This window comes from Engraulis encrasicolus, chromosome 5 (genome assembly GCF_034702125.1).
Source record: "Engraulis encrasicolus isolate BLACKSEA-1 chromosome 5, IST_EnEncr_1.0, whole genome shotgun sequence".
Lineage (NCBI taxonomy): Eukaryota > Metazoa > Chordata > Actinopteri > Clupeiformes > Engraulidae > Engraulis > Engraulis encrasicolus.
The window spans coordinates 42,003,168-42,025,003 of NC_085861.1; the positions used below are offsets into that span (position 1 = coordinate 42,003,168).

A 21,836-nucleotide genomic window follows, 5' to 3' on the forward strand; every position below is an offset into this window, starting at 1 on the left:
CTACGTGCAGTTGCTTGCGTCCATGGCCCCAACAACGAAAGACGTAGCCTACTTGTCACATCAGAAGAGATGTATATAGTAGGCCTACAGGGATGCATTATAATGCAGGTAATACTAAGGTAAGTACAACTGATTAAATAAGCTGAGAAATGATTAGATGTAAATACTATATGAGGAAATAGAATTCTGCCCAATGCAAGCCTATGCATGCCTTCAATGACAAGGACAAGCGTATGCACATCTATTTTGTGAAGTTATTGGAAAATAGGCCAAGCCTTAAAATATGATGGATTGAAGGTCAGCGTGGTTTTAATATTATTTTGACCTTATAGACAAAAAAGAAACAACAGCACATAAAATAGGCTTAGTATTTTAATTAATATACAAAGATAAATAGTATTTTTGAGTCAACAGACTTTCAGCATAAATGAAGCCCACAATTTTATAATGTCAGCATTTGTGTTCTGCTTTTGGCATTCTACACATTAATGATGACATAGGCACAGCACAATCATAAAAAACACAAAACAAGATATAGGCTACATTTTTGCACCAAAACATTCTGCATTTTTGGCGAACAAAACATGGCTCACTCCAGTTTCCTTATCACTGCAAGCCTTTACACCACAGCATTTCCCCACCCTTAACAATCCCTACGAAATTTCATCAGAGCTGCTAGAAAGAGGAATTATTGCCATTGACACGTATGGTACCAAATATAGACCCACTGTGAATGAACTGAAAAATGAGGTGTGATCACAGCCGAGCTCGAGGTGTGCATCTGAGTCAGCCGGTAAAATCTAGCAATCGGCCGTTTGATTCAGAGCCGGCGCGGCGTGGCATCATGTATAGTAGACCGATGGCAAAACTGCTGTTAAGCTGGCATCTCCATGCCACCCTCCTCCTCGCCGTCTCCCTGGTTGGCACGGATCTCCATAAGGGTGCGGGCGAAGCGGCTCCAGTCCTCAGGGTGAGGAGCGGCAAGTTGCTGGGGACACAAAGTAGGAAGAACAGTATGAAAACCAAGGGGATAGAACTATGCTGTTATTGCCTTAGAAAAGGGGTGGGGAACCTTTTTCATTTGAGGGGCCACTTCAAATTCCACCAAGGGCCGTAAAAATCCTCCGAGGGCTGTACTATGAGCACAGACCAGGATTTCCCCTAGCACTTTAGGCCTATATTTTAGGCAGCCACCTTTAAAACAGACCCCACCTTCTCTAGATCCCTTGAATATTATTTAATTGTATGGCAAATGTACTTTCTAAGAGTCCTTTACAAAATATGTCATATTTCATTTGAAGCTGCATAACATTGAAATTATATCGGGGGCCGGATAAATCGGACATAGGTTCCCCACCCCTGCCTTAGAATGTACGTATGTGATGTACGTATGTGATGTTTGTGTTTTACTTTTAAAGTCAAGTCAAGTTTATTGTCAATTTCTTTACATGCACTGGTCATACAAAGAATTTGAAATTGCGTTTCTTGCTCTCCCATGCAGACATAGACTAATCTAGGTAAGGACATAGACAGTATAGACATAGACAGTACTCATACATGGACATAGACAGTATGGACGTAGACATTGCTCATACAGACATTTAAAGTGCAAGACTGGACAACAGAAGACTTGTAGAGAACATACATTAAGAGGAGGTATTTTGTTGTTCTTTTTCTATAAGTCCTTTATAGCGTTCTGACATAGTAATAGTAGCATTTGAAGAAATAAATAATTAAAAAAGGTTTTTATTAAATACACCAGCAGCAGTATGTGTGTGTGTGTGTGTGTGTTTGTATGTGTTTTGTGTGCGTGTGTGCGTGTGTGTGTGTGTGTGTGTGTGTGTGTGTGTGTGTGTTTAGTGCAGGTAGAAAGTGCTGTGTGCGTCTGTGTGTGTGTACCTGTGTATGTGTGTGTGTGTGTGTGTGTGTGTGTATGTGTGTGAGTATGAGTTGTGTGTCAGTGTGTGTATGTTTGGGTTTAGTGCAGAAAGTGCAGTGTGCTTGTGTGTGTGTGTGTGTGTGTGTGTGTGTGTGTGTGTGTGTGTGTGTGTGCATGTGTATGTTTTGAGTTAGTGCAGGTTGAAAGTTCAGTCACAGATGTAGTAGTGCAGGTGGAATGTTCAGTCGCAGATATGGTGGTGGGGATGAGGGGGGGGAGCGTTGTCAGTGGCCTGGCTGGCTAGAGGCTGACAGTGAAGGGAGAGTGGGTTGAGTGTTCAGTATCTTGATTGCTTGATGCATCGTGCTGCTTGCAAGCCTGGTGGTACGGGAACGGAGGCGCCTGTACCTCTTTCCAGAGGGCAGGAGGCTGAACAGTTTGTGTGCAGGGTGGCTTGTGTCTTTGATGATCATCAGTGCTTTTCGGGTGAGGCGTGCGGTGTAAATGTCCTGCAGGGAGGGGAGTGGTACTCCAATGATCTTCTTCGCTGTGTTCACAACACGCTGGAGTGTCTTCCTGTTTTTCTCCGTGCAGCTTCCTCCCCACACTGTGATGCAGCTGGACACGACGCTCTCTATGGTTCCTCTGTAGAATGTTGTCATGATGGAGGGTGTAGCACTTGCCTTCTTTAGTTTGCGCAAGAAGTAGAGACGCTGATGGGCCTTCTTCGCCAGTGATGTAGTGTTGGTGGTCCAAGAGAGGTCGTCGCTGATGTGCACTCCAAGGAACTTGGTGCTGCTCACTCTCTCCACAGCATCACCGTCGATGGTCAGTGGTGGCAGTTGTTTTTGGACCCTCTGAAAGTTGACAACAATCTCCTTGGTCTTGTTGACATTCAGCAGGAGGTTGTCGTCTTTGCACCATCTGGCCAGCAGGTCTACTTCTTCTCTGTAGTGGGTCTCATCGCCCTTAGTGATGAGGCCCACCAGTGTTGTATCATCCGCAAACTTCACTAGATGGTTAGTGCTGTGGGTCGTTGTGCAGTCATGTGTCAGCAGCGTGAACAGCAGGGGGCTGAGAACACAACCTTGCGGAGCCCCCGTGCTCAGGGTCAGGGTGCTTGAGGTGTTATTCCCTACCCGTACTGCTTGTGGTCTCTGCATCAGGAAGTCCAGCAGCCAGTTGCAGAGGGAGGTGCTGAAACCTAGTTTGTCCAGTTTTCTGATGAGTTGTTGTGGTATTAACTAAAGTTTTTTTTTAAAGGGAAAATTAAGTGAAAGCCCACCTGGGAAACTCCAACTCCCATTGTCATTGTGACACAGCACTGTGCAGCACACAAGTGCACACTGCACACAACGAAATCACATTTATGCCATACCCGTGCAAGGGGGCAGCCCCCAATGGCGCCCCTAGGGAGCAGCGTGGCGGGATGGTACCATTCTCAGGGTACCTCAGTCATGGAGGAGGATGGGGAAGAGCACTGATTAATTACTCCCCTCACCAACCTGGCGGGTCAGGAGTCGAACCGGCAACGTTTGGGCTACAAGTCAAACGCCCTAACCCCTTACCCTTGACTATGTAACTTGTAAAGATTGTGTTGACTGTGTACTTGGCAGCATCTACTGTATGCAGAGTTGTATAAAGTAGAAGTATATGTACTCTTACAGATGTAATTACAACACTAGTGGTTTGATATTACATGGTTTCAACTTTGCAATGTCATGCTACTGGTGTTGTAGTTTCATCTGTAAGAGTACTTCTACTTTTACTTTATACTTATACTTTGGACAACTCTGACTGTAAATTTAATGTCACTTTCATCTTGTTCTACAAATCTACCTCTAGTGATCCAAAGATTTAACTCTTGTTTCCATAAATCACAGGTCAAAACTGACCATTCCATGCCATTTTTAGAATGTGAAATGTTAGTTGACAAATGCCCCTCATCTGAAGTCACATATGCCATGGCAAACGCAGACAGAACATGGCATACTTTGTCAGTGTTCTGATCCTCATCATAAATCTCACAAGTCACTGTTATTTGATTAGTAACTGAACTGATGTAATGATTGTGTTATTAACTTATTACCATACCTCGCCCACGTCATAGATCCAGACATGACCTTCGGAGTCTCCCACTGCCACCTCTCTCCCGCCAGTCGCCCACCTCACTCGGTTTAGGGCACAGGATCCCTCCACCGCCACACTGGCTGTTGGCACCTGTAGTGAAAAGGGGAATTTGTCAATGGCTGTAAAAAAAAAATTCATCTCATTCACTGCCCAGCTACCGTACTTGCCTTTCTAACACCCACCTTCCATTTCTCTCTAGGCGCGCGCACACAAACACACACACTACATACAGTATTCGCTGTAGTAAGAAGACTAAACAAGTAGGTTGCTTGACTGACAATAATACAATTCATAAAACTGATGTTGCTGATGTCAGAAAATATGCTGGAGTACTCTGTTCGGGTGCAGATATACTTGGTATTCTTTTAAATATTCTGAAGAGTAGATAAACCAAGTTATGAATAATTAAATTAAGCACTGTATGTAGTATGTGAGCAGTTCACAGTCCACATGCCAGTTTGTGATGTAGGCTTTTTTATTTTGGTGAAGGTCTGCTGCACATGGGAAGCACTGTCTCCAAGCATGTTGTCAGATCTTGTCAGCGAAAGTCTGTGACAGTGCTTGTATTGGGCGGTACGCTATCCGCTGCTGAAGCTGGCCTGAACTTCCTGTTTGGACTGCTTATGTTTCCTGTTTGTGTCCTAACTCTCCCAGGATCATGCACTATACAGCAAATACACATCCAGTCACGTCCATGTCCAGAGCGTCCATTTGTCATTGCTTATATTCCTTTAGGACAGGAACATCTAGACTATTAGGGATTTTTGCATACTGCTTTGATTCATTGGTTACATTCAGCAATGCAGTTCAATTTGAGATTTGCAAAAGCATCCTATGATTTACCTCTGTGTCCTTATTGAGGTTCCACAGGTCTAAGCGTCCCATTCCGTCTACAGAGGCGAAGATGGCTGGGTGGACTGGTGACCACATCACATCATAGACGTAGTCCGCGTTGTCCTCAAATGAATAAAGGGGCTTGTTATGCTGCAAGGACATAAAGTCATGTGATATAAAAAAACACGTCTGCAATGCACACTACTGTTTTCCTCACAGGACCACTGACCGCTTTGGCCGGGCCAGGGAAAAAATCACCTGAAAGCCCCCTCACATACAATATCATGGGCCCCCATCTCTCTGGGCCCAGGACAACTGACCCCATTATCCCCTTGTCAGTTTCCCTGGTTCCTCAAAAAATGTACTGTAGGTATGATGAATAGGCAGCATTGTGGTGCATGAGAAGTATAGGTGGGGTCATCCTGTACCTTTGTGGTCCAGAGTTTCACAGTCCAGTCAAATGAGGAGGTGGTGAAAAGATGAGAGAAGTCAACGGCGCCCACAGCGTTATGGCAACTGATGCCAGTCACTGGGCCTTGGTGCCCCTCAAACATCTCTCCAATGCCAGCCTTACTGAGAGGGACATAGACACACATTGTGGCACTTATTTTTAATTAAAACAAATGGTCGAAGGCATTAATTAAATGAGAACAAACACATTATTTGCAAAGGCATTATGAATGTAAAAGTATCCGACTTCATTTCAAGACACATTTTTGCCTCTTTTCCACTGCCGGTTTTCTGATAGGCCTACAGCTCGACACAGCGCGACTCGACCGCCAGTTTTCGCTTTGCGATTGAGCTGTGTCGTGCCTATTCGAAAATCAAAAAGTGGCTGCCAAGTCGCGCTGTGTCGAGCTGTAGGCCTACCAGAACACCGGCAGTGGAAAAGAGGCATTAGATAACTAAACAAAACGCAAAAATGCATCGATGATGTTACAGAAATAAAACACATCACTACCAGGGCCAACCAGAAGCCATGGTTCACAGGAGACGTTCAAACGACTGCTGAGGCCAGAGACAAAGCCTTCAGAGCAGTAAGACGTAGCTGGCCTAAAGACAGCAAGTGCTAACCTGGTCCCAGGGCATCAGGAAAGCAAAAAGGAATACTCAGACAAAATAACAACACACTTCAAAGACAGCAGAGATCACAGAGCTGTGGCAGTGCATAACAGGCCCAACACGGACTATAAGCCTGTCACCACGAAGCTGTGACACAACACCTCTCTGCTAAACGACCTGAACAGTATTCTTTTGCCCGCGTTGAAGACAAAATGACACTCACCCACAGAAAACTCCCCTCCCCCCCATGAACAACCCCTTTCCCTGTCCTCTGCAGTGTTAAGAGGACACTGGCCACCATCCAAACCCACGCAAAGCAGCTGCTCAGACAACCTACCAGGCCGAGTTTTTGAAGGATTGTGCAGAAGAGCTGAGGATGTCTTCACAGACATCTTAACATCTCTCTGAGCAAGCATTCATCCCATCACTTTCCAAAGCTGCAACCAACAACCTGTGCCGAAAGAAATCACACCATCCATCTTCAATGACTACCGACCTGTAGCACAGACGCCCATAATCATGAAGTGCTCTCGAACGCTAGTCCTGTCACACAGCAAAAGCCACCCTACCCCCCACTCCTATACCCTACCAGTTCGCATACCGATCCAAGCGAATCCACGAGGAGCAATTTGCTCTGCCCACCATCCAGCCCTCACCCACTTGGACAATAAAGACTCATATGTGAAGAATGCTTTCATTGACTTCAGTTCAGCATTCAATATCATCATCCCACAACAACATCATCAGAAAACTGACCCACTCAGGTTTTCAAAAGCACACCCTCTGACAACTGGCTGCTGGACTTCCTGATCAAAGAGACCACAGCAGTAATGTGGTATGGAACAACACCTCGAGCACCCTGACCCTGAGCACGGGCACCGCAAGTGTTTGTGTTCTCATAGCCCCCTGCTGTTCACCGCTCTGACACACGACTGCACAACGACCCACAAGCACTAACCATCTAGAGAAGTTTGCGGAATGATACACACACTGGGGCTCATCACCAACGGTCGATGAGACTCACTTACAGAGAAGTAATTAAGACCTGCTGGCCAGAAGTGCAAAGACAACAACCCTCCCTGCTGAATGGTCAACAAGACAAGGAGATTTGTTTGTCAACTTCCCAACAGGTCCAAAAACAACTGCCCACCACTTGACCATCGACGGCGATGCAGTTGAGAGAGAGAGCAGCACCAAGTTTTCCTTGGAGTGCACATCAGCGACGACTCACTTGGACCACCAACACTACATCACTGGCGAAGTGAAGGCCCATCAGCGTCCTCTACTTCACTTCCTTGTTCGCAAACTAAAGAATGCAATGCTACACCCACCATCATGACACATTCAACAGAGGAACCCTCGAGAGCGCGTTGTCCCAACTGCATCACAGTGTGGGGAGGAACGCACGGAGAACAAACAGTAAGACCCTCCAGCGTGTTTGATATTGTGAACACCAGCGAAATAATATCATTGGTGGAGTACCACTTACGTAGGTCCATCCCACTTCCTCCGCATCCAGCCATCCCCGCACGTAATAGGGACAACAACAAACTAAATAAAAAAAAACATATCCCTACAAAACAATAGACACATATAAACCCCCCTAAAAACTCCCACTATCGACAACTACCCGAACGACCACAACGCACGAAACACCCAACCAACCCAGCCTGAACGAGGCATGTACCTTAGACTCACCTTCCGATAATCCGGTGCACGCGATGCACCGGCACCACCGGTTAAACGTCACCGGTTCCCCAGCCCCCGGGCTATTAGTACGCTGAACTCAGTTGAATACCCACCCCGTAGCAGTGGATCAACATCCAACACCACAAACCTAATTTTACGCCCCCAGAAAATCGCAACAAACTTCTCCAAGCTTCTCACAATCAACCTGCCCCGCACCTCCGGAAACAATGCCCTTTGCCCCGCCCTTCACCCCCCACCCTCCCCTGCCCCCTCCCCCCCCCCCCCCCCACAATCCCAAACTCCCCCCAAACCTCTCCCTCAACCCACCACTTCAACACTCCCCCGACACCCCTATTCTCGCCGACAAGGCTGTTTCCGATTCAGGCCGTGCACTACCCCCATTCTATTTGTGCTACTGGGCACGGCATTCCTGTCGTTCAGATGTACTTCATTCAACAGAAGGGGAAGGGACAACCCGAAGAACAGCGACCGCAAAATATACACCGTGGCACACTTAGGTGGACGGCTGAGGGATTTCCAAGTGTCTACGGCACCTGGGGCGCCGAAGGCCTAGGGGGGAGGTGGCCAGAAACGATTGTCCGGCGCGGAGGCAGCAGCCTAGAGAAGCACCAGAACCGTCCTGCGGGAAGCAACCCAGTCTATTTTTTCCCTGGTTGGCCCCCCCAGCCCACACCCACCAACCCCCCCCCCACCCCCTCCTCTCCCCACCCCCCCTCCCCCCACCACCCCTCCCCCGCGCCCCCCCCTCCCCCCCCCCCCTCCAACCCCCCCCCCCCGCCCCCCCCCCCCTCCCCCCCCACGCCACACCACACACCCATCCCCTCCCAACCCCCCAAACCCCACCCCACCCCCCACCCACTCCCCCCCAGCGCTCAACCCCCCCCCCACCCCAGCTCCCCCCCCCACACACCCGACCCCCGCCTGCACATACACGTAAACAAAGACCCCAAAACCGCGCTCACCCCTCAAACCCTTCCCCCCCCCCGAAACTCCACCCCACCTATCCCCAACCTCAAGCCCCGGCACTTTGTCCCCACCAGCCCCCAAACAACCTGGCCTCCGCCTCTATTCCCCCAGCCCCCGGCCCCCCGACCTGCGCCTCGCGCCCCCCCGAAGTTTCCCTCTTACAATCCCACCATGCTTGGCGAGCAGCACAATTCACCAAGCCTATCAAGATGCTGAACACACCACCCCACAACCCCACCACAGTCATCCACAAGCCAGCAGCCCTGACAACCCCCCCCCCATCCCCCACCACCAAAACGCGACTAGAACATTCCAACCTGCACAACTAGAACTACTCGAGACTGAACTTTCAAAACCTCACAAACACCAAATCATGCACACACATACACACAACCCACACACACCACAACACACCAACACACACACACACACAACACACACACACACACACACACACAAGCACGACTGCACTCGCACTAAACCCAAACATACACACAAACACTGACAACACACACACACTCACCACAACACACACACACACACACACACACAGTACACACTAACACACACACAAGACTCAACACCGCGACCTGTCTAACCTGCACCTAACACAATACAAACAACACATACACACCACACACAACACACACACACACACACACACACTGCTGCTGGATCCATGACCGACCTATTTTTAATATTTATTAACTCAAAATGCTACAAAAACCATGACAGAACGCTATAAAAGGACAAAAATAAAGAAAACACAAAAGCACAACAGATCCCACTAATGGTATTCCTCTACAAGTCTTCTGTTGTCCAGTCTTGCCACTTTTAAATGTCTGAATGAGCACTGTCTATGTCCCATACTGACCTTAGTCCCTGGGGGAAATAAAGTACTGTTCTATGTCTATACTGTCTATGTCCATACCTAGATTAGTCTATGTCTAATGGGAAAGCAAGAAATGTAATTTCAAATTCTTTGTATGACCAGTGCATGTAAAGAAATTGACAATAAAACCTACTTGACTTGACTTGACAAAACAATACACTCCCATTCCGACTTCTGACAGAAACTGAGTGCTGTTTGAATGTCTGGTTCTTGCCATAGCTTGAAATCAATGCTCTATCACAAAAGGAGCCTCTAGTCACATCACTTGTCGGCTTAAGTTATTTCCCTCTGGCAAAGAATACTGACAAGCATATGGGCTGCCTTTCAAGCTAGTTCCACTTGTCCTCTAGTCTGTTGCTTTTGGCCTTATATTGTGATGCAAGGCTCGAGCCGACGTCACTGATGATGGAAGTAGTAATCAGTTGGAAGGTCATTATCGGCCCTGCCTTGGCCTAGTGGTAGGGCACTCGTCTGCTGTGCGGCCGGCCCGGGTCCTTTGCCGACCCCTCCCCGTCTCTCTCCCCATTCGTTTCCTGTCCATTTCTCATACTGTACCGTCATCATTAAAGTTGAAAGAGACCCAAAGAAATATTCAAAAAATCCCCAAAAGTTGCTCTGTCTAGGTGGAGAGTAGGGAAACTTTATTGTTTGCTCAAGGCGGGCCAAGCACAAGAGAAGCAACACGAAAGGATGAGAGGAACTGCTAGTTTGAAAGCCACACATATTTTCTCTCCTGGGACGACCTACTGTATGCATCTCTCAAGTAGTAAAACGTTTGAGACACGTTAGTCCACTCACCTTCCATGGCGGGAAGCTGTGTACACGGTCCCTTCCTCGCTGCCCACAACAAAATTGTTAACGTCACCAGTTGGGAACGCCATTCCTGTGACCGCTACAGGTTTGGATTTATTATATACCAGCTCCATGCTCTCCTGTTGGTGATAAATTCAGTGCACTTAAGTATAAGCAAACTTGATGGCAGTGTGAAATATTATTGGGAAAAAACGAGTTGTGGTGTGATGAGTGGTGGCCATATTTTTTATAATGAAAAGTGAACACCTAAACATTTTACACACTAGACCTTTGAGACACTATTTTAAAAAAACACTTGAAAAGTAGCACTTGTAAGGGTCTGTGTTACCATGGGCTGAGAGAGCATGTCTAGACTCCAGGAGCACATCTTTCCATCAGTGGATACTGTTATCAGATTATTGGCATTCTGAGTCCCAACCACGTTCACACAATATACAGGGTGCTGTGGAAAGAAATGCACGTCAACATGTGAATGAATGTCTGTCAACAGCTTTATCACAGCATTAGGTATTGTTTCACTGAAACAATATTACCCTTGTAATTTCAAGGAAATTACATACATTCTCCAAAACCCAATTGACTTGAGCCATTTTTAGATAATCAGTGGCAGTTTTGGGTATTACCAAGCATCATTTTCATCATAAGCAGGTCCTGAGTGTCATTCACTACGTTAACATGATGTTTTTTTTTTATTCTGAATGAATAATTCTGAATTAAATAGTTCCATCGAGTTTACTTTGATCTTTCCTTTAATTCTGAATCAAGAGGTGTTTACGTTACGTCTTCAAAAGCGGAATTAAGCTTTATTCAGAATTAAATGGACTTAATTCGGAATGATATGTCTCATCATGCCAATGAGAGAGAGAGAGTGGGATGTGCTGTCTAGACTTACGGTGTGCGCAGCGGAGGACAGAGGTGTCCTCTGCACGGGGGTCCGTCTGTGGCTGCGGTTGTCCCACAGCACTATCTGTCCCGAGTACGTCCCTCCCACCACCAGGTTGGGGTGGAACTGAGCGAATCCCACTGACATCACTGACGACTATAAAGAAGAGGAGTTGAAATATGTTTCAGAGAAAGAAGGGATGGTTCAGAGAGATGGATAGAGAGACAGACATAAACATACAGTAGATGAGGTCACGAGGAAGTCATAATAATTCAATCAGAGTTTAATGCACAAATTAGATGCCCTCTCTTGGCTCAGAGTAGATAAGAGAGCTAGCGTTTTAATGGTGTATAATTCGGCCTCTATGTTTGTACGGAAACACATTCAGGTCAATCTCAGCAGTGTGTTTATTTTTGGTTCAGCCCATGCTGAGTACCTAATGAGAGTAAACAAACAGATAATGCAGCTAATTATAGGCTTTACGGCACTTTGAAATACACACGGGTAGAAGTGTAACAACATTCACTGTTATATACAGAAAACAAATACCATTCTTGTGTCATTAATTTACAAATGTATTATTATGTATCATATTAATCATTATTATTTATTTACACATTTTAGCTCTATGTTGTATTCATGTTTTTGGGATTCATGTTTTAACTATTTAGTATTCGTGAAATAACTCCTAAAACACGTGTATACAATCCTTACTTGACAGTGAAATATATATTCGGGTGTTGTCTTCTTAAACTTCATGTTCCACACTAGAACCACCCCGTCCGGTTCGTGAGGGGCGTCCTCATTGGTGTTGTACGATGCCACCATCAGCTCTGAGAACTGTGGAAGAACCCAATCGAAACATTATTGGAATCTGCCTGCATATAACGTAATTGCTGTACAGTACAGAACCAATAATCTATAAAAGCTGTTGTACCTGAGGGGACCAATCCAAGCATGTCACCACTCGATGTTTGGACCAGTGCTCGTCATAGAAAAATCGATTGAAAGACAAATTACATCCGGCCTGCGTATCCCTGTGGGAGGAAACAGTGAAATGGATGAAAACTTTGTTAATTAAAAGAAAATAACAGGTTTCCAATTGAAAGAATGAGATTCTGACAAAAATCTGCTTTAAAAAGCTTTTTTTGTTGACGCTTTAAAATGTTTTTTTTTTTAAATTATTTTAATTTATTCTTTCCAGTCTTTATTGTTTTTTTTGTGAGACAGGATAGTGGAGGAGAGACGGGGAAGGACCGGCAAAGGACCCGGACCTGGAATCGAACCCGGGTCGGCAGAGTGGTAAACGTGTGCCCTACCATATCAGCCACGGTAGGGCCTAAAATGTTTTTTAATGGACAAAAGAATCCTGGATGAAGCAGACTTTTTTTTCCTTTTTTATGTTAACCTATGCAATGTTGGTCCTGATATAAGGACACAAACTTTTGGTGTCGCACCACACCGGCACCGACACGGGTCACCCCACGTCATCTCTCTCTCCCCCACACATTTCTTGTCCCACTTTTTACCGTCCTGTCTTTAGAAAGGCTCAGAAGCGGGAAAAAAAACTTTTAAAAGAATGTGTGTGTGTGTGTGTGTGTGTGTGTGTGTGTGTGTGTGTGTGTGTGTGTGTGTGTGTGTGTGTGTGTGTGTGTTAAACCATCATTAAACCATAGTCAAACCATGGTTGAACCATAGTCACAAACCACGCACAAAAAGGGAATTAGGGAAGGCACTGGTGCATAGCAAATGGGTTTTTATGCCCATGGGGACCCAGGTTCAAGTCCAGCCTGGGCCATGTCCCAATCCTACCCCATCTCTTTCTCCACATCATGTCTCAATCTTCACAGTCCTGTCACAATAACGTCAGTAACGACGTTTGAAAGAAGAAGAAAAACGATTCTGGGATTCTGACCCATCTCTGTCCTCCATGTCTCGGCCGCTGTAGTCAAAGAATATGTCCGCATCCTCGGCAAGGGCGCGCTCCATCACCCGGATAGTGCGGTCGAAGAAGACCAGGAAGTCCTCCGAATGGGTGATCTGCAGCTTCTCCTCCTCTGTCAGCTCCCTTGGGTGAGCTGTGGAACACACACGCACACGGCCATGCACAGGTCGTCACAACCAGGAAAGAAAACTAGACAGTTGCGTGCGCACCCCAGATGAAAGGGGTGCCCGGTAGTGTGTGGTTAACTTCTATTAATAAGTCCGACAGGCGGACAAAGATACATCCATCTTTGCACTCTGCCGCCTTGTGGACATAGGAGGGAATTACAATTAGAGAATGAGTTTCAGACGGACAGACCAACGGACCGACTGACCGGCCGATGGACGGATAGAGATGCTAGGACGCATCTAAAAATACAGCAATGCCAACTCCCATGCCAACCCCCGCCTTCCACGTTCCAAATGCCAAACACTTTTGTTCCTCAATATTGCTAAATTTAAATGTGAAAATCCAATACATTTATTAACCATAAATGTGAATGCTGTTAGCAATGTATGCAATGCTCATAGTACTATATGCAAGCATATATTCAAGGATTGTTGCAAACAGTTACTTCTCTCCCCTAACCCCCGAGGTGCTCCATCTCCCAACAGCAAAGTGCAGAGACATGAGCAAATACGCATGCAAGCACACAAGACCAGCAAATGTACCTATACAAGTATATCAACAGATTTTCAAGACCTTTCCACTTCAAGTTACTGATATCTGTAAAGGTGCACCGTGTAAGATGGTGGTGTAGGGTGGCCAGAGTAGGTATCGCAACTATGCAGCTCATTGAAACTGTGCTGCCTTTTGCCAGATTTGACCTTTTCATGAATATTTTCTGAATAGCAAATTTATATTTACTAGTATGACCAAAGCAAAGTAAGTTTCTGGACTTTTTCCTGGAAATTCAAAATGGCAGACCATGGAGAAGATCCCCCTTTTCATGTATGAAAAGTGCAATTTTCTCAGTCATATTGAATACTTAAAACTAAAAACATTACACGGTGCACCTTTAAAACTTATTTTGGTTTACAGGAAAACCAGGGAAAGTAAATGTAACTCCAAACACATCACACAGACATGACATTTAACACTGAAATAGGTATCTCTTCACCAACAGTTTGCTATCGAAATTGGCGGTGATTCTCAAAATAATCCAAAATCAAATGTGTCCAAAGTTAAATGTGTATATTTTTTCTATTTCTCTATTAGTGGAGGGCATTTTGTGATCCTACCTTCCGTGGCCTCCTGATTGTCCTCATTATCCTGCTGGTCAGTCTCTGTGTCAGCTGTAGGCACAGGCGTATCTTCATCTTCCTCTTCCTCTGGAGGGAGCAAAGAGCCATTTCAGTTCAGAAAGCGCAGTGATGCAAGCAGTGCCAAAAATGCATCAATGATTGAAGAGCTTCTTTGTAAAAATATATATCCATATATATCCATTTTGGAAGGTGTCAGGAAATTGACAGTTTTGTATTGCATTTTATATGGGTTTGAAAAGCAGATTCTCAAAATATTTCAATGACAAGAATTCAAACATAGATGTTAGGACTATAATAAAATGCAAAAATACAAAAAAATGTACGTATATCATTTTGCAACAAAACTCAATTAAATCATTATTGAAGAACTATCAGTTAACTATTTTGGTGTGCTATTGATAATTAACATGCATACATCTTTTCTTCCCATCCTTTGAACTTCTTAAGACACAACCATTATTTGTGTATTATCACCAGAATGATAATGAACTTGTTGTGTTTTGGTAGGTAAAGAATTTCAAATTGTAATGCTGTGGCATTTTCTTGTCAAACAATGAAACGTTGCACTAATATTGCATTAAGAGGCTTCCATACCTTGAGACTGGTGAGCTGCCAGAGGTGTTTGAGTCTCCTTACAGTAGGTCACCAGCTCCTTAGGCAGTATATCCACTTGTGTGATTTTAGAGGCACCAAGTCTTATCTTGCGGCTACATGGAGAAAGACATCAGTGATGATAGTTAACAAAAGATAACCACATAGCACTCAGTACAAAATACACAAACTATAACCACATAGCATTCAGTACAACATACAGAGCGAATGAATGCCAGTTCGTTGATACATTTTAACACTAACTCTAGACGTACCCAACATCCGAGTCTCCCAGAAGCTGGAGGACAGAAGGGTCGGTATCCCACTGAAGGGTCCTAGGGGAAACAAAAGAGGGGAGCAGTGCGTGGGTGGGGTGAAGGTGAAGGTAAGAGAGGGTCTTATTTTTAACGTCAAAAAACGTAACATCAGACAATTGACCCGCTAATGAGGTAGCAGCTTGGCTTCATGCATGGTGTGAAAACACACAGCTTTTTTTCACACTACATCCACAGCTGCTGAGTGAAGAGGGTTGGGGCGGGTATGAGTACAAAAAAAGACAGCCAATGACGCAACTGCACAGCAACCGACTGATGCATGGGTTGGAAGTACTGGTCTACAGCCAAAACGACACAAAAATCCACTGACACCAACTTGGGCCTTACCTAGTTGTATATCTGAATCCCCATTGTGAAATGGTAGAAAGAAAAAAAGAAAACACCAGCTATTTGCAAGATTTCACCTCAAGTGGATGTGTACACATAAAGGTATGTGAAAAATGAACTCATTAGTTTGTTGACTTGTTCAAAGCAAACAAAAAAAAGTACTTGATGAATGAATGTCCATTAAGCCGTAAATCAAAATCATGGTATTATTAATCATGTGCACCATATTTCCAGCCGAACCTTTGAGCTCATTGACAAGCTGTCTAATTATACTATAAAAGGAATAAAACAAGATAAACACGGCCTGCATTTACTCATGCAGAAGGTTCATCAGAAAGAGATTGACCTACAAGCATTGCAGGAGGAAAAATGTTCAGTTGACTTTTTATTTAAAAAAAAAAAAAACACATCAGTTTGTATTCATTTGAGAATACTTGGACAAATAATACTATGAGCCAGACAAAAAAAGCTGCATTCTCTCATGCCCATGTCTTTGTCACAAGGACGCATAGAGGGTAGAAGTCATTTCTCCAAATTCGCTTCCTTTACTCTGTCCTCTATCCTCATTGTCCACTTGAGCAAAGCCAGCTTTGTACTACACATTCATCTAACATTTATCTGACAAATAACGCCTGTTGTCAAATCAACTTTAAAACACTGACAAATTTCGTCATGTGCCAGAATGTTTAATTGCTTTTCCAAATACATCATGTTTGTAGTTCGAATGTTAACCCATTTTAGCATGATGTTGTGTAGGCCTATATGTTGTTTGACCTTTGATGCCTGGAGCGACATATACACTGCATTCAGGCTTTTGACATTTGAGGTGTTTTTATTACAAATGTTGGTATGTTCGAGCCAAATGAACACATTCTAATGCACAATGAGGATCCAAGCTCTCAAATTAAACTAATTGCGAGAGGGGGTTTGATCATTTAGTGGCATGTGGCATGTGCCAGTGACATGCGGAAGTGCCGCAGTGGCATGTCCATTGATTTTATATTAGAACCACAGACCTATACTAATTATTATTAATAAATGTAATTATATTTATTATTAATAAGTATTATTTTTAATTAATCAAGTATTCTAGGTCTGTAATTACAAAAATTAACGGGCATGTCAAGCGCCGTCACGGTTGGGCATGTCACGGTTATGGTTACTATGGCTACAGTGGCTACTACGATGTCGAACTGTGCCTAAACCAAAACTCATTCCTAAACCTAACCTGTCAGTGGAAAAATGTGTTTTATGATAGCATGCCAGTGATGCCACTTCCGCATGTCACTGGCACATGCCACACACTAAAGGATCTAATTTACTACTAATTAATCTACTGCTAATTTCTCATTTTTTATGTGCTTCGGAGGCTGACATATTTAGGTTTTAATAGGCAGAGGGCACCTTTTACCAAAAAGGGCTTGGGCATTCAGCAGGCGTTATTTGGGTTAAGTGGATGTCCAATAGAAAACGATCTTCATCTGAGTCGACAAGGAGTACAGAGGACATAGGAGAGGACATGAGTTGGAAGAGATGATTTGCACCCATAAAGACACAGCAGTCTTATGAATACATCTCCTACCTGCCCACTGTCCCTCCGTTAACCGACTCCTGGCTGCCGGCCTCACTGGGCGTGCTCACTGATTGCGAAGAGGGAGACATAGGGGTTGGGACTAAATAATGAAAATAACAGGTATCCCATGTTAAAAGCTGCAGTGGCTGCACTGGGGGGACAGCAGTGGCAGACACGGCCAAACCAAGAAGAGAGAGAGAGAGAGAGAGAGAGAGAGAAGAGAGAGAGGGAGAGAGATAGCGGGAGAGGGACAAAAAGGACAGACAGGAGAAAGAGAGGGAGAAAAAAAAGAAAAGATAGAAAGAGGTGGGGAAGTCCAAATTATCAGGATGGATTGAAATGGTGGTTTAGAAACAAACAGAAAAAGAGAAAGAAAGACAGGATCCAAAAAGAAAAAAAGAAGCAATTGTCAATTTGTCGAATTGTCAAAATTGGGAATTTTCCTTACAATTATGAATGTAAAAATCAAAATATCTCTGTGAATTTTCAATGTCTCCATGTGTTCTGTAGTTTGCGCTACTTCAATGGGCCATTGATTTGGCCATCATGTCATCCTTTGGTCATTTCAACCACGATTCCTTTTCACCACATTTTAATCAAGTCAAGGTCCTGCCTTGTTAGCAGATAGCAGACAACATGTCAATACACATCAGTGGTACCCATCAACAGAGCAAAAATCCCTTCTACAAATGTACTTTACATTTACGGCAACATAGACATACGGTATCACTCGCTTTCCTATGGCGTAAATTTAGGAATGAAATCTTGATTGTGCACTTGAATTAAATAAGGACAAATACAAGTACTGGCAACACATCCAATTATCAAATGACCACTTCACATTAACACATAATGATTGTGAACTACTTCAGATAAGGAGTTACTTAATTGTGACAGTTGTATGCAAAAAGCACAGGATTTCCCTTAAAGCGTTTTAGTGCCAACCAATGCAATTATATGTGTATACCTTGGAATTATTTGATTCCATTATCATGAAACAAATATATGCATTGCACATAATTTTACATTAGAGATGTCGTGAAATTCATGGTCACACTCAACCCCTTAAGACACGGCATTATAAATGAGCTGTTACCAGAATGGGAATGACCAAGTCGTAATGTATTACTAAAGGCCCTGTGCACTGTCATAGTAGTGTAGTGCTATAGTAGTTAACTCTCAATGTCTATTACAGCGTGCCACAGGAGGTACGGCGTGCATTAAGGGGCTACGAAACAATCATAGTTCTACACGATAGAACAATACAGTTCTAGAAGTTGTCTGCATACCCTTTCTCACATCGTGACATACAACAGTCATCTTGTGATTCCAGTACATTTCACCCAAAGTAAATCAATACAAAACATATTCTCATGTAACCCTTGACTGACTGGTTTGTACAGTAGGGTAAGGCTAAATGCTGTCTATATCGTGGCAGAATCAATGGATTTCCTGCTTTCTTATCTCCAAGATGTTCATCATTGGTTCTAACCTGACTCTCACGATGGTTGTTACCTCGTGCGAGCTCACGAAGTTTAACGAAGATGCACGAAGCACGAAGGGTCTGTGTGAGAGCCAGGCTACATTGGTTCAGCATCCTTGGTTCAAGGATGCTGTTAAGTACACTGTACAGTAAAAACAAATGAAGTGTTAATTCAACATTAGTCTGAGAATACTGTCCGTTTGGTTCAGTACTGAATTAACACTATGAAGCCATATATGCTCCAAATCAATGTTAAACTGAACTCAACATATTAATACAACACCTAAAGAGCTGAATTAACACTAAATGCATTGGCACATCATAGGCTACGCTCAGAATGGTATTGAATTAACACTGCATTTACTGTGCAGTGTCCTTAACAGCATCCTTGGCTCATTGAACCACATGTTCGAGGTAACAGGGAATGGGGAAGTAGCAGGAAAATAATGTGGTAATAGGCGTTCATACAAAGTGTACCCAATACATCTTGGAGATACAAAGCAGGAAATCCATTTATAGACAGCATTTAGCCTTACCCTACTGTACAAACCAGTCAGTCAAGGGTTACATGAGAATATGTTTTGTATTGATTTACTTTGGGTGAAATGTACTGTCTTTTTTTCCTGTGTGGTTTGCTACTTTGAGTAGTGGTATGAGCAGACATGCTCCACAGTCCCAAACACCCAATGATTATGCCATGGCCTTACTTAAATAATGCACAAGATGTCCGATTTCTGTCCATGGAGCCCTATGCGTGCCAATTTGGAATTCGTTCAAAGTAGTCATTTCAAGAATGGGTATTGTTTTTCTGCAGTTTTGCTGACCATTTCTGTTCTCACCCCCCACAGCCCCGGTGTGAATAGTATAAAATGTCCAACATCCAGTGTCACAGTAACATCAAAAAAACATAAACGGTGAGAGTGGGCCAATATCGGTAACAACATTTTTAATGGTGTGAAGAGGGCAAAAATGTCAAAGGTGACTGACTACGTGCACACGTGACATTCCATGGATGGACAGACCTGGTCTTATAGGGTGTACAGAGATTTGTCAGAGAGTAAGAGACAGTTTGGTGTAAGCAAATGACATTAAAGGCTTTCTATTCTATTCTATCTTCATGAGAAACCTTATGGTAAGATCAGGGTACTTTCTAGAAGGGAATAACTTGACAACAAATCGTCCCCCCGAAAAGTTGAATAATTTGAATTATGAATGAAAGTTGCTTTACAAAAACTGTGAAAGCTATTTATATTTGGGGTGTTTCATTTTGCATTTCATATGAAACTGCTTAACATGAACTTTCAAAAGTCACATGTATCTCTGATACAGGCTATCCCCAGTATACCTACCCACCTTTATTGACACATGTTCTGTGGGAAGCACTGCTGTAGAAGGGAGTGTTGCTGTATGATAGCATTTGAGTGCTGTTGTTTTATTCGTCACATCATCATACCTAATGGGGGTTCTGGTGAGATGCCGATGCTCTGTAGGAGGGCCTCCGTCTCCCTGCGCTTCCTGTCCAGGTCCGAGTCCTCCGAGACACTCTCCGTCTTCTGCTGCTGTGCTTCAGACTGGACCAAGCACCACAGATAACAGGGTTTTAATGACAGCAGCACATATGCACAGTAAAAATGTCAGTTTTGATTCAGTTAAGTCAGTGTAGCCCCTTAATGCACGCCACACCTTCAGTGGCACGCTGTAATAGCCATTGAAAAGTTAACTAGCATAGTATTACAATATACTGTGACATAACACAGGGTCTTTAGTAATGCACTACAACTTGGCCATTGCCATTCTGGTAACAACTAATTTATAACGGCAGGTCTTAACGGGTTATATATGTATATTTATATAGGCTATATATATTTATATAGGATATATATATATGTATATTTATATAGGCTATATATATATTGGACAGGGGCAATGAAGGAGATGCTGGGGGCCCTGAAGGTATGCCCTATATACTGGAGGATACCCACCTCTTTCTTTTTCCTCTCCTCCTCCTTCCTTTTCTTCTCCTCGCGGATCTGAGCCAGGCGCTGCTTTTTGCGCTCTAGCTCGGCTTTCAGGTCACTTTTCTCGGACATGTTCGATGACAGCCAGAGGTATCACTGCATTTTAAAGGAGAAGGATGTAACCTCTGTAATATAGGTCACAGGCATTGCCATGGACAAAACGAGTTTTATGCAGACATTATAATATCAGTGTGATCCAGACCTGCCCCCCGCCCTGCACACTGCAGTTGAACATACTTGCTACTGGCTGCCTGGCATTCAAAATCCTTCACAGCTCTACCAGCCAGGGCTGTGCGAAGCGTTGCCACGGCAACCTGCCCAGGCCTGAGCGCTTTGCTTCGTGCNATATGGGTCATTTCACGTGAAATCAGACACTTTGGGACCCGACCGACCCGGATTTCAATCATACTTGGTGTGCCTTTTCAGTAGCAAGGTAGCACCCCAGAACTGCATTGGTTTGAATCTGACACTAATATTAAGGGAGAAACAGACTAGGAAAGGTTCACATGTGAGGGTAGGACACTATACATTCAGCCTTGAATATATCAGTCAGTGTTAGTCACAAAAAGATGCCTGTGGTGTTGTTTGAAAGCTCTTTTCTGGCTCTACATATTACACAATCACCTTGGAATACAACTACTCTCAGAATATGAATTGGATACGCTTGAATTAATAAGGATAAAGATATACTGACCTATTCCTTTATAAAGTACAATAACCACGGCAAAAAAGTGTTATGTAATAGATTGTCTATATTAGGCCTACTATTATCATTCAACATAAATAATACTCTAGGCCTGGACTGAACTGAATTCTTACAAAACTCGTGACTCAATATCAGCTAATAGCAGTTGTGTTATTAAATCTCACAAATATATCTGCGTGAGTGAAAATGAGGCACAACCAATATCCGACCAAATATGGAGACATCAAAAGATACAATAATACAAGTGAACGTCGAAAATGGACTGCGCAACAACACTGTAAAACAGCTGGGAAATCCAAACCAATGAACGCTAGGGAGTAACGAGACGAGCAAAAAGGGAGTAAATGAGACAATGAGACAATGATGTTGTGGTGGCTGTATAATT

General features: G+C 43.9%; 1 protein-coding gene across 2 annotated transcripts; it reads right to left on the reverse strand.

Moving 5' to 3' along the window:
• Nucleotides 1-368: 368 nt before the first annotated feature.
• Nucleotides 369-20,843, reverse strand: dync1i1 (dynein, cytoplasmic 1, intermediate chain 1). Of its 2 annotated transcripts, none has more exons than XM_063198239.1 (16): nucleotides 20,710-20,843; nucleotides 20,181-20,298; nucleotides 17,254-17,311; nucleotides 15,285-15,344; nucleotides 15,013-15,125; nucleotides 14,395-14,484; nucleotides 13,085-13,247; nucleotides 12,107-12,206; nucleotides 11,884-12,009; nucleotides 11,179-11,325; nucleotides 10,615-10,728; nucleotides 10,272-10,405; nucleotides 5,272-5,416; nucleotides 4,853-4,993; nucleotides 3,974-4,099; nucleotides 369-988 (listed from the first exon to the last, which is right to left on the reverse strand). In XM_063198239.1, the coding sequence occupies exons 1-16, from the start codon at nucleotides 20,815-20,817 to the stop codon at nucleotides 875-877; spliced, it is 1,857 nt and encodes a 618-aa protein (XP_063054309.1). In that variant the 5' UTR covers nucleotides 20,818-20,843; the 3' UTR covers nucleotides 369-874. The 2 variants fall into 2 exon arrangements, with proteins under 2 accessions (XP_063054309.1, XP_063054308.1); XM_063198238.1 differs by having other exon boundaries at nucleotides 17,254-17,344.
• Nucleotides 20,844-21,836: the final 993 nt, after the last annotated feature.

Coding starts and splice junctions, on each gene's coding strand:
- dync1i1 (XM_063198238.1), bottom strand. CDS start 20,817: ATGTCCGAGAAAAGTGACCTGAAAGCCGAGCTAGAGCGCAAAAAGCAG. Junction 15,126..15,284: donor CTGGGAGACTCGGATGTTGG/GTACGTCTAGAG, acceptor TTCTCCATGTAG/CCGCAAGATAAGACTTGGTG. Junction 13,248..14,394: donor CAATCAGGAGGCCACGGAAG/GTAGGATCACAA, acceptor TGTGTTCCACAG/CTCACCCAAGGGAGCTGACA.